Below are 12947 nucleotides of genomic sequence, written 5' to 3'. Positions count from 1 at the left end.
GCATGTAAGTGGGGCCTGCGAGGGGCACGCGGCCATGGTGCTGCTCTCAGCTCTGTCCCTTTACGTCTCAAGTTACTTCAAATGAAAGATTGGTAAGCAGTGTACACAGAAGCCGTCACCTACAGCCACCAAGGAGACAGAGGCGGACTGCGAGCTGGGCTTTGTGGAGACAGATGTCATCGGTGACCCTGACAGTGGGATGCCTGAGACCTCCAGGGGCAGCGGGAGTTGGGTGGACAGGTCACGCTGGGAATGAGGGTTGGAAGTCTATTCCGGCTTTTTTCTTGCCAGAACCACACTCGGCGTGAAGGTGAGTCAGGCCGAGGGGAACCCAGCTCAGTAACTGGCAGAGACAGGCACCATGCCAGAAGTCGGTCTCTGGGCCTGTACGGGCGATGGGCCAGCCTCGTTTCTCTCCCAGGACCAGAGAGTGGAAGCGGACAGTTCGGCTTCTGCAATGTGCCAGGGGTGCTGTGCTGATGGAGCCTGGGTCCCCGAGTCAGAGCGAGAAGCGGGGCCCCTCCCACCAGCAGCAGTCAGGATGAGGAGCGGTGATGAGTGAAGAAATAAATACTTTATTACATCAAGCCTCTGACTTGGGGTGTCACAACTCGCTGGCTCAGACACAGACAGGAGGAGGCACCCTTACCTACAGGGAGCAGTTACATCTATGCTCAGGCAACAGAAACAACACTCTAATCTGAGATCAAGCGCAGAATCAGGGCACCTCACCTGGCCCAAGGGGTCCAGTTCCCTGTGCTCAGGCAGGCGGACACTTCGGGCCTGTTGGTGTGCCCAGCCTGCTGCGATCGCCCCTGGTAAGACTTCACGTGGAGGCCAGTTCTCATCCTCGGGACACAGCCTTTACTCTGGGGTGCACACTGACCACTGCAGTTACTCCGCTGCTCAGCGATGCTCTGGCCACCCACTAACTTGAATTCACGCTTCACTAATGGGCTGGAACCCATGGTCTGAAAACCCTGCACTACAGGCTCCAGCTGATTCGTGGTCTTCGTAAGCCACTCCACACAGGTGCAGACGGTGAGCTGAACGAGGGAAGTTTCTGCTTTGACATCACATACTTACGAGAGGCCAGAACATCTGGCAACAATTCTGCCTGAACAACAGGGAGCTCAAACAGGAGCAGTCGACGTGAAGGGGACTTGGAGACGGTGCCCACAGATCACACACACCGAGGGAGGACACTGCACATGGCCCACAGCCGGACGCCGCGGTGCAGGCTGGCTGCAGGGCTGGGTCGGCGGGCGCCCACGACAGTACCTGCCGGGATGCTGAGGGTTCCCCTGGAGGCTTCTGCTCTGGCTGCCTCGGCCACCTTCGCCCACTCAGGAAACAAGCTGACGTGTATCCAAAGACCGCAGGAAGCCCACCCCACAGGTCTGGAAGGAGCCCCAGCCAGTCACTGCCACTTCAAGGACACGCAGCGTGGTGGCTGGTGTCCACGCCCCGGGCCCACCCTCCACACACCAGGAAGCCTCCGACCCCCGCTGGAGCGAGCTCACTTGTGGTGCCGCAGGGCAGGTGCAGAGGCTCCCGTGGGCCTCTGATCCGGCTGGCCGGAGGGCGTTCCTAGCAGCCCTGGCAGGCGCAGAGCTTCTTGCTGCCATGGCTCCTGTGATGCTCCATGAGGTGGGAGAGCCACGCAAAGGTCTCCCCGCACTCGCTGCAGGGGTAGGGCTTCCCTCCGGACACTCCAGGCTCCTCGGCCTCAGGACCGCCTGAGGCAGAGGTGCCCGCGTCCTGCCCGGCCGGGGGCTTCTCATCCTGGCCATCAGGCTCAGTGGTGTCCCCAGGCTGGCGGCTGCTCTGGCGGGCGGCACGCTCGGGGCCCTGGGCACCCTCGTCCTCAGGGTGGGGCCGCTTGGTCCCGGTGCCTTGCTGCGGGCTGTCTGGACGTGCTTCGCCCTTGTCCTCCGAGGGGCAGAGGGCTCTCTGCTTCTGGGAGGGGCTGACGCGGCCCGAATCCTCACCCACGGCCTCAGGCGCTGTCGGGGACTGCTGCTCCTCCTCTGGGGTGGTATCCATCGGAGGGTCCCCGGGAGCGTCCCCCGCCAGCCTCTCTGCCGGCGCTTCCTGCGAGCCACCTTCCTCACCCGCGGTGCCTGCCTCGCGTATGTCCTCCGTGCCCTCCTCTGGCTTCCCAGCGCCTGAAATAAGCCGCACATGAGCAGCCCTGACGGCCAGCACGCGGGGCTGGACACGGCCCAAGCAGAACCGAGGGATGAACACCCGAGCGCAGAGGCCTGAGCAGGGAAGAAGGGCGTGGGTGCAGGCGCTCCCGGCAGCCTCTGCCGCCCTCCTCAAGCTCACACGACTGCGTGGCAGTGTGTGGCCGTCCCCAGGGGACCACCCTCCTCAGATGACCCTGGGTGTCAGCGGAGCTCACCGCTGCCTGGAAGAAATGGCGCCTCCTTCCTGTCTTGCAGCCAAGTGGCCAGGAGACCACCAGCACAAGCAGGCGGTGCGCAGGCCTCCTCCGCCTGCTGCTGGGAGGGGACCGTGGGAGCAGCCGCCCTGGCTGCAGGACCGGCATGGAGGCCACAGAGCTGTGGAGTGGGGGTAGGGACCAGACGGCCCCCTGGAAAGCCCGCTGGCTGCGCAGGGCCTGACCCGTCCCCAGGAGCCACACCTTCGGGTGCTGCACACTGGCGAGGCCTTGTGCCCACAGACCTGGCGAGCACCTGCACTCGAGTGTGCCCCCGAGACCTAGCTGCGCTGGGGAGGCCCGGCTGGCACCGGGAGAGGCCAACAGCCATGGACAAGCCCCTGGTAGTGGTGAGACCACCAGGGAGCCCCGGGTGACTGCAGAGGTCAACGCGACCCTGAAGACCCCAGCAGCCCCACAACCCACACCTACAGTTAGCTCTGCCGTTCTTCTGCCCAGCTCTTACAGCGGCTGTCACGCAGCAAGTGACGCCCGAGCAAGGACCCCACCAGCCTCCACTCCACCCAGCTCGCACCTGCTAAAGGGCCCTCACCTGGGAGGCTGCCTCCTGACCCCTCGCCTTCCACCAAGGGTTGCTCCTCTGCCTCCAGGCTGGATGCAGCATCGGGCTGGGCAAACTGGTACCCTGAGGTTAAACAAGCAATAAGAGACACGGACACGGAGAACTGGGGTCCCAAGAACAAGGAGAACTGGAGGAGGACAGTGTGCTGGGTGAGGCTGGAGGCCCATGGGGCCAAGGGAGTGGAGCCTGGGGACCCGACTGAAGGTGTGAGAACAGACTGGCGGGCATGTGCTCAGTGTGCACAAACGAAAACAAAGGCAGACTCAGAACCACACAGGGCCCAGGACCCTCCCTGCAAAGGAGGCCCAAGGATGAGAAGCCCCTCTGTACCACGAAGCGGGGGGCGTGAGGCTCAGAGCTTTCAGAGGCTGCGGTCCCACAGGCAGGGGCTGCGATGGAACCCAGGACCCAGGCAGCACTCCCAAGTGCGGACCAGGAGGGGGGACCCTGACAAGAGCCCAAGTCCAGACTCAAGACACCTCAGCGTCCCCAGGGAAGCCCAGCCCGCTGTTCTACAGAGCACACGGGGCAGCTGCGGGAGGCAGGCTCACCCCACAGGAGCAGCTTCCTGTAGCTCCTCAGGTTCTCCTCTGCAGTGTCCAGGTGGGCCCACTCCTCCGAGTGCAGAGGTTCCTCCGGAAACGACTCTGACGGCTGAACGGCAAGCAGTCCAGCAGGGCCTCAGTCAGCCCAGGACCAGGTCTGGCGGGACCCCCTGCACTGTGGAGCCACCTCCCCGGTCCACCCTCAGGCCTGCGCAGAACAGGCGTCTCAGCACCCGGGCCCAACCCTCGCTATGGGAGGGTGCTAATGCCAGGAAGAGCAGGCTGAGGGACCGGGCAGGCCCGCCCAGCGCCCGAGGCCCACCTACCGTCCGCTCGGCTTTGGCCTCAGTCTTCTCTCCCCCAGAGCTCCCCTGGTCCAGGAGCATGGGCTCCAGGGCAGGCCAGGCCGGGAGAAGGCACGGCAGCGCTGCGGAGACAAACACGGCTCCTGCGTCTCCAGGACAGGTGGACTCACGGCCTCCCACACAGGCCTGCACCCCACAGAGCACAGCGACCCCCAAAACGCCAGCTCAAGCATGAAGAAGGCAGTGCTCTCTGATGCCCCCTAGAGGGGCAGGGGCCTCAGGCAGCGGTCAGAGGAGGGCTGGCAGGCACTGTGCACCTGGCACCACAGGCGCCAGAACAGCGCACGGCGGAACCTGTCTGCAGCCCGGCCCACCCAGCACTGCCTGGGAGGACCGCGCTGTGAGCAGCAGGGAGACTGGCAGCCGACCTTCTGCAGACAGGCGTGATGCGCAGAATGGCAGGCGGGGACACACAGGGACCCTGCTTTCAGAGGGCAGGAGGAGGTACTGGGACCCGGCCAGGGCATTTAACCCGAGCCACATCCCCAGCCCTCTGCGTCTTTTATTTTGAGACAGGGTCTTGCTAAGTTGCTGAGGCTGGTCTCTAGCTTGCAATCCTCCTTCCGAGGCCTCCCGAGCCACGGGAGCACCAGTGTGTGCCACCACCGTGCCCTGCGAGAGATCGCTTTTCTCCTTACAGATCAGTGCTCCTTCACCTCTTGTTCACGAGGACGTGCGGGACGGGTCCCGCTTGCACAACGGACTTTGACGCCCCTCTCCCTGGCCTCCCTCTGGCTCCCTCCCCGCCTAAGACCCAGCTGGTCACTCACGAGTATCGGGAGGCACTGGGATATCCTCAAGGTCTCTGGGGCTTCCTAGCCCACCTGGTAGCAGCAGGGGGTCGGGGTGCCTCTCATATACTCCCTCACTCAAACCAGAAGACGACCCAGCCGGGGAACACAACAGCATCCCTGTTCACAACCAAGAGCAGCAAGCAGTCAGGACACAGGCTGACAGCCAGACTCTGGGGAGGGCCAGGCATGGACACAGGGTTCTGGCCCAAGCCCATGGGCTCCTGGGCCCCATCACCACCCATCCCTCAGACCTGGAGAGATGAGATCTCTAGCCAGCGATACACCCAGAATATTTACCCAGTTTTTATGAGGCTGGTCACTGCCTTTGCCCTCCATTTCTCCTGTTTCCTAACATCTGGAAAGTAGAAGTAAGGGCAGGAGCCCAAGCAGCTGTCCCAGACCATGAGGCAACCCTGATGGAAATGGTAGTGGGCAGAATAGCAGGAACTTGGATCCCTGCTGACTGAGAAACAGCCTCTCCAACTCAGGGCTGCTTGTTCCTATGCCTCTTCCATGTGGGGCAACGACTCTCTGCACACCTGTGGCTGGGTCTGATCTCTACACCACAGGTTCCTGCCCTCCCCAGCCGCTCCGTTTCCTCTGGGCGGCAGCCTCACCTGGCTCCTCCAGGACGTCCGTGAGGCCCTCCACCAGAGAGGCCGCCTTCTTGCAATTCTCAGGGTACTGGGCTACCACCCAGGGGCGGACCCTGTCGGGCAGGATGCCCAGGAACTGCTCCAGCACCAGCATCTCCAGGATCTGCTCCTTGGAGCAGGCCTCGGGGCGCAGCCACTGGCGACACAGCTCGTGAAGCCGGGCCAGGGTCTGGTGGGGCCCGGCCGCCTCCTGGTAGACAAACTCCCGGAAGCGCAGGCGGGAGAACTCGAGGTCTGCAGGGGTCCTCTCAGGGACGGTCTCAGGCTCCTCTTGCTGGACCGTGTCTACAGACCCATCCGTGTCTGCAGACCCTTCTGTGGGCACTTCTGGGGGGGTCGGGGAGCTTCGGGGGGAGGCCAACACCTTCTCCAGAGGCAGCATCTTCCCAGACATGCACTGGCAACAGGACTGCGTGGAGCCGAGGGCTGAGGCGCCGGGGCGAGGGGGCCAGGAAAGGTGACTGCCTCTGCGGAGGACAGCAGCAATGCCAGGGTCCCAGGGACGCAGCCGGTGACAGGATCCGGCACCTGCAGAGGACGGCAGAGAGACCACCCTGCAGCGACCTGAACCAGCAACAAAGCGTGTCTGGGCACAACACGGCCGCCAGGCCCCCACCGGCTGTGTCCAGCACTCTGCGTGGGCCTTTTAATGATTTTTTAGTTGCAGACAGACATGACACCTTTATTTCATTCATCCATTCATATGCAGTGCTGAGGATCAAACCCAGGGCCTCACACATGCCGGGCAGGTGCTGTGCTGTGCCCCAGAGCCACAATCCCAACCCAATCTGTTGTCAGATATCAGCTGAACTCCAGTTTTGTATTTATTAAAAACTAAAAGTGGGAAGGGCAGAGTACACACGGATACTACCAGGACATTTTAAAAAACCAGTCATGAGTAAGACAAATAAGGATTACTGGACAGCCTCAGTTCTGACCCTGACTATAAACGCCTTCAAACACCACTCGCAGTGGGGCACGGTGGTGCACTCCTACAACCAGCCTCCCAGCGCTCAGGAGGCTGAGGCAGGATTTCGAGGCAGGGTCAGTGAGATGCTGACTCTAAATAAAATACAAAACTAGGGCTGGAATGTAGTTCAGGGGTCGAGTGTTTCCGAGTTCAATCCCCAGTACCTCCCCAAAACACCCCCACTCACTTCAATTATGTGGGTCATACACACATGCAGGTCACATGACGTCAGACTGAACTGCTGGTCTGTTTAACACGTAACAATACCACTATGAGCCAGGCACTGAAATGCACACCAGTAACCCCAGCCTGTGCAATTTAGGAGTTATTACCCTTTCTCAAAATAAAAGGTCTGGGGACGCAGCTCAGAGGAAAAGTGCTTGCCGAGCACGTGTGAGACCCAGGTTCAATCATAGGATGGGGGAGTGGGAGGAAGCATTATGGGTTTAACCTCCCAATAATATGGAGGGGAGAGGTGTTGGGATTCCTCCTATCATTGAAACAACGAGAAACCTAAAATAACACTTAGATATAAAGTAGGCACGGGCAGCCCACGTCTGTCTCTGGAAGTGGACAGCTCTGCAGATACCAGGTGAGAGTCATCACAAGTTGGCTAGGAGTGGGGATGGCAGGGCAGAAGGACAAGATGAGACGTGGGTCTGACCAGTCGTCCCCTCCCCCTTAACTCCTCAGTACAGAGGGGCAGCTGCCACAGGACACGGCGAATCCTTCAAGAGAAGCCAGAAGCCAGAACCCAGGACCTCAGGTGAAGCCACCTAACTGAACCTGCTGGCCAATGATGGCCAAGCTGGAGATGGCAGGCCACACTGGCCTGGGCCTGCATGTCCTCCCATGGCCCACTCCTCCGGGACCGGGGCCTGAAGACCACAGCCAACAGGAGGAAGACCTCGCTGACGTCACCAGGACAGGCAGACAGCGGCCAGCCCACGTGGGAGGACGCAGAAAGCCGCCCTGGTGGACCACGGGGACAACCACTTTCCTTCCAGGCGCGTCCTTCCAGGAATTCAAGAAGACCTCACACCAGCACGGCTGGAGCAGGAACGCTCTCTCAGCGTCCCAGTCACAGAGGAAGCCCCGCTGCGGGCTGCTGCTGACCCCGTGCTGCTGCCCGCTCAGCCGAGCTGGTCTGTTCAGGTACTCTTCCACCAGCAGACAGGAACAGGGGCCTGTTGGCTGGGTGCAGGGCTGCTGGACTCTACTGAGCAGCTTCCAGGAGGTGAATGCAGAGACAGAAGTGGATCAGTGGTTTATGAGGATGTGACTTTCCAGGCAGGAAATGACCACTAATGGTTATAGGACTTCTTTTTGGGGTGAAATGTACTGAAATTAACTGGTAATGGCTGCACAACTCTGAATCACTAAAAACCAATCAACAGTTCACTTTAAAAAGGAGAACTTTATGTTTCATAAATTATATCTGAATAAAGATGTTTTTAAAAAAGAAGAAAAGCCAGGCACACTGGTGCACACCTGTACTCCCAGCTACTAGGGAGGCTGAGGCAGGAGGACCTCAAGGCTGAAGCCAGCCCAGGCAACTTAGCAAGATCATGCCTCAAAATAAAAATAAAAAAAAAAGGGGGGCAGGGCTGCGGATGTAGTTCAGTGGTAGAGCATTTGCCTGGAGTGTATAAGGCCCTGGAGTCCATTCCCAATGCCAGCAAAGAGCATTTACAGATTAAGGCCAGAATTCTAAGTGCTGTAAGAAAACATCCCATACAAGTTCCATTTCCCTCAAGAAAAAAGACCCTGGCCACCAAAACCACCATCACCACCACCATCGCCATCACCACGTGTAACATGGCCATCCCATCACCACCACAATCGCCATCACCACCACCATCACCATAGTTACCACCATCACCATCACCACCACCATCACCATAGTCACCACCATCACCATCACCACCACCACACGTAACATGGCCATCCCATTACCATCCTTGCCCTACTATACACCACCCTCTATGGCAGTGCCCACCAGGTGCCCTTCCTCGGGTCCCTTCTCTGCCTCCTGCACTGAGGACCCACAGAACACAGCACCCCACTTCGTAGTTCAGCACTTTCTCACAACACCCTCATCTCTGTGGGTGGGTAAACTGCCTGCCTTTCCATTTTTTTTTCTGACCTTTTCTGTTAGATAATTCATGAGCTGCCACCCTCCATCCTGCCACTGTCCCCATCTGTGCCTCTCTTCACTTCAGTCTCTGACCACACATTATGCTCTAATGTTTCTTATCAATTCAACCATGTCTTTCTTTTTCTTTTTTTTTTTGTACTGGGAATTGAACCCAGGGGTGCTTAAACACTGAGCCACATCCCTAGCCCCTTTTTTTTTTTTTTTTTTTTTTAATTAGAGACAGGGTCTTGCTGAGTTGCTGAGGCTGGCTTTGAACTCATGATCCTCCTGCCTTAGCCTCCAGAGCCACTGGGATTACAGGCATACGCAACCGCACCTGGCTTCATTTCTAAACAATGTCTGAGGGCTGGGCTGCGGCTCAGTGGTAGAGCACTTCCCTAGCATGTGTGAGGCAGTGGGTTCCATCCTCAGCACCATGTAAAAACTTAATTAATTAAAGGTACTGAGTCCATCTAAAACTAAAAAAATAATAATTTTTTTAAATTACTGAGCTCAGAAATTTGCTTAATCCATTCTGTCCCCTCATCCTGGATGTGTAACACCTATAAAAACTTAAATATAGCATAAAATATACATGACGGTATGATAATTATGATGTTACTTAAAACAATAACGTAAGCTGTAGATCACAAATGCCGACCTATTTTAATCCACCTGAGTCCACTCACTGAAGTGTTCACAGAAGTGGAAACCTAGGACTTGGTGGGCTAGAAGGTCTCCTCCTCTACCTCAGGGTTAGACATGCATCCTCATTCACCTCCTGGGGCAGCAGGCAAGTGCGAGGGTCAGAGGGGCCAGCCGTGGTGGAGGCCTCGCAGTGCCCTGGGCTGGGCAGAGCCCTAGGTGCCTCCCCAGAACTCTAAGCACCTGGGGATCCTCACCACAGGCCCTCTATTAGGCTCTCCCTCCATGCTCAGTCTAGCAAGCCCTACCACACCCGCCACTGCTCTCAGGGCCCTGTCAAAATAATGCCCCTGTACCAGTTGTCATAGCCACAGGGCTGGGGGCCATGGAAGGACACCAGCCTCACTGGGTCTCTCCCTGGACTCGCCCACAGATGACTTATGCACCGTAAAGGGGGAATGTACCTTCAAAACAAAACACATGGAGTAGGGGCTCACCGCGAGCACTCCACTGCCTTCTGCGGCCCCTCAAAGAACACCCTTTCTCTGGCGGGTCACACAGAACCAAAGGTACTGTACAACTGCCCTGGGCTTCCCCGAGCCTCGGGGTCAGAAATACCAAAGAAGCAACATACCCAAGGATCAGAAGGAGACCAACTCAATGCTACAGGGGTTCTACCCGGCATGTCGGGATAGGAGAGGACAGAGGTCAGTCCAGACTGCTGTGAGATCCCACCTGACCTCCAAACAGCCCTCCCCAGCAGGCAGAGAGTGGAGAGGAGGGGTCAGGGAAAGCAGAGACACACAAGAGAGGGGACTCTGCAGAGGAGGGTGGAGCGAGAAGGAAGGAGGACAGGAGGTGAGGACAAAGGACAAAGCACAGGCGCGTTGGGCAAAAATACACTGGGAGTGTTCTACAACATTTACTTAGAATCCTCCTATTAAAGTTAAGACCTAAAGGAAAAACAACAACAAACAGTCCTCAGTGGTGCCTGGCTCCCCCTGCTGCCCCTCAAAGGATAGCATCTGAAAGACTGATGCTCTCCATCCCACCCCAAGTCCCTAGATTAGTGCCCAGATTGGGAACCTTCTTTCCCAAAAAAGGGGTCCCTGGCGGGAGGATGGCACTTAATTCAAGCAGAACCCACCTGAAGGAGGATGGGGACAAGCAGGTATCTGGACACGTGCGAGTCAGCGCCCGCCCCTGGCAGGGCAGACGCCACCCCAGAGCAACTAGCATGTACCCTGGGTACAGGGGACTCACCCCCAGAACTCTGCACCCCTTCCCCACTCCCACCCGGAGTGCCTCAGCCTGCCTTCCCCTCAACCAGGCGCACCCTTAGCCCTGCATCTCGCAGACACCCAGGACAGGCACGGTCCAGCCCTCCAGCTGCACACTGCCCACTTCCAACTGCCCCCTCCTGGGGGACTCTGCCCTCCACCCTACCCAATTCCAACACCCAGCAGGGAGCGAGTGCCTCCAACCCCTCATCCGCCCACGCCTCTCAATCCGCCCCTTCCCTGCGCCACTCAGGCACCCAGGGCCGCAGTCCATCCCCACCACACTCCCGCCCCGAGGGCCCCGCCCCAGCCCCAAGTTCGGGAGTCGCTCGCACCCGAGGGCCCCGCCCGGGTACGACGCTCGGGGGTCGCGCTCGCACCCGAGGGCCCCGCCCTCCCGCCCGGGCACGACGCTCCGGGGTCGCGCTCCCACCCGAGGGCCCCGCCCTCCCGCCCGAGCACGACGCTCGGGGGTCGCGCTCGCACCCGAGGGCCCCCGCCCGCCCACCCCGACAGCACTTATCCCCTTGCCGCTCGGGTTAGCGCCCGGCCCCCTCCCCGCGGCGCAGCACATGGACCCGACGTTTACAGAAGGCTCTGGAGAGCGCAGCCCGGCGGCCGGACCCACCTGCTGCGCAGCGAAGCTAGGAGGGCCCCAGCGCCCCAAACAGCACCGCGATGGCCGCCGCGGCTCCGCGCGTGCGCGCGGCGGACTGCGGGGCCCCCCCCCCCATAATGCTGTGGGGCGGCATCGCGACAGGAGCCAGCCAATCAGAGCAGGGCTCTCTCGCATCGCCCCTCCCCTTGCGCCTGCGTCACTTCCGATACCATGGCAACTGGCAAACGAACGGCTATTTAAGCGCTCCGGACCACCTGAAATCTGAGAGGCGGAGACAAAAGACCGGGAAAGATGGGGGTAGAAGAATGTCGCTGGGAGCGTCAGCCACCAGAAGAGCCGGGGCGCCACACACAGAGAGCCCACGCACCGAGCCGCGGTCGGAGCGCTCAGTCCCAGAGCGACGCCACTCCGGCGGGCCGGGAGGGCCGGAGTAGGAAGCCGCTTGCCTTGCGTGTGCCGCAGACAGCTGACGAGGATGTCGCCCGCTCACCTGGAGCGAGTTTGCATGTTGCTCCGAACAGTATTTCACTGTGTGTACTTTTTGTCTACGTACAACAGCACCTTTTTTTTATTCAGTGGAGAATTTTACCTCATATAACACAATCGGGACAAAGATTAGTTCCGCTGCCCGCTGGGCATTTAGTCAGACCTTCCCCACCCACGCCGCCTTGTGTAGTCCCAGGTGCAGGTTGTCTCTACCGGTTGTCATGAAAATGTAACTGAGTCTGACTGTTCACTGGAGGTGTTTCACCTGGGATCTTCAGTGCGCGTCAACAGTTTGTTCCTTTTTATTTAGTAGTACTCAATAGTATACAATGATTTTTTACTCCCTTGGCTGAAGGACATTGAGTTTTCAATATTTTGCTACTAGAAATAAAGGTTCTATGGACATTCATGAACGGTTTGTGTGTTGACTTTTGGGGGATAAATGCATAAAAATGCAACCTCTAGGATGTACATCAGTGTTGTTTAAAAATTAAATAATAAAAAAAATAAAAAACTGCCATACTCTTCCAAAGTAGCTGGACCATTTTACATTCCCATCACCAACATATCTATGAATCAGTTTCTCCACATTTTTACTGGCATTTGGTGTTATCACATATTTTAGCCATTCTGTGTAGTGAAATCTCACCTTGGTTTTGATTTACATTTCCCTAATGGCTAATAATGTTGAGTGTATTTCTTGGTTACTTGTCATCTGTGTATCCTCTTCAGTGCAATACCTGAGCAATTCTTTTGCCCATTTTCTGATTTAAAAAAAATATTTTGAGGTATTTATATATGCAAACTTAAGTTCTTTTTTTTTAAATGTTTAAAAGGATAAGTTTTTATTTTATGTACAGTGTGCAATAAAACCTCAATTGTGATAAAAAAAACTAAAGAGAAATGACTGTCTTATAGTCATCTAAAGTATGGAATCAGGACTCAAAAATCTTATAAAGATGTCAGACCCTGATAGACACGTCAAATTTCAAACATTTAACAAGGGAATAAATGAAGTCAATCTTACTCATTAGCATAGATGTCAAAATCTTATTTTTTAAAAAAGTGATACATATAATTTGTGCCTATTTATGTTACCATTTTTGTTGTTGTTGTTGTTTTGTTTTGGTACAGAGGATCAAATCCAGGGGATCTCTATGACTGAGCTACATTCCCAGCACTTTTTTAAAAATCTTGAGATAGGATCTAAATTGCTGAGGCTGGCCTCAAAAATTGCTGGAATTACAGGCATGTGCCACCACACCTGGCACCGTATGATGTTTTGATACAGTGTACACTGATGTTTAAATTGGTGTAAACATACCTATTTCCTGAAACGTACCTTTTTTCTTTTTTGGAACCAGGGATTGAACCCAGTAGTGCCTAACCACTGAGCCACATCCCCAGGCCTTTATTTTATA

At 57.0% G+C, this 12947-nt stretch overlaps 1 protein-coding gene across 1 annotated transcript; it reads right to left on the bottom strand.

Annotated features, from left to right (window-relative positions):
- Positions 1-555: 555 nt before the first annotated feature.
- On the bottom strand, positions 556-11128 carry Zscan18 (zinc finger and SCAN domain containing 18). The gene is made up of 7 exons (XM_047528376.1): positions 11050-11128; positions 5351-5917; positions 4710-4850; positions 3901-4001; positions 3581-3683; positions 3000-3092; positions 556-2168 (listed from the first exon to the last, which is right to left on the bottom strand). The coding sequence occupies exons 2-7, from the start codon at positions 5781-5783 to the stop codon at positions 1591-1593; spliced, it is 1449 nt and encodes a 482-aa protein (XP_047384332.1). The 5' UTR covers positions 5784-5917; positions 11050-11128; the 3' UTR covers positions 556-1590.
- Positions 11129-12947: the final 1819 nt, after the last annotated feature.

Source organism: Sciurus carolinensis, chromosome 16 (assembly GCF_902686445.1).
Source record: "Sciurus carolinensis chromosome 16, mSciCar1.2, whole genome shotgun sequence".
In the NCBI taxonomy this organism is placed as follows: Eukaryota; Metazoa; Chordata; class Mammalia; order Rodentia; family Sciuridae; genus Sciurus; species Sciurus carolinensis.
This window is presented reverse-complemented; position numbering and strand designations above follow the sequence as displayed.

What these genes read in the sequence shown, in the direction of transcription:
- Zscan18 (XM_047528376.1), bottom strand. Translation starts at nt 5,783, where the DNA reads ATGTCTGGGAAGATGCTGCCTCTGGAGAAGGTGTTGGCCTCCCCCCGA. An exon ending in CCCAGTGCCTCCCGATACTC is followed by an intron (nt 4,002 to 4,709) that starts GTGAGTGACCAG and finishes TTGTCTCCGCAG; the next exon opens with CGCTGCCGTGCCTTCTCCCG. An exon ending in GTCAGGAGGCAGCCTCCCAG is followed by an intron (nt 2,169 to 2,999) that starts GTGAGGGCCCTT and finishes GGCTTATTTCAG; the next exon opens with GCGCTGGGAAGCCAGAGGAG.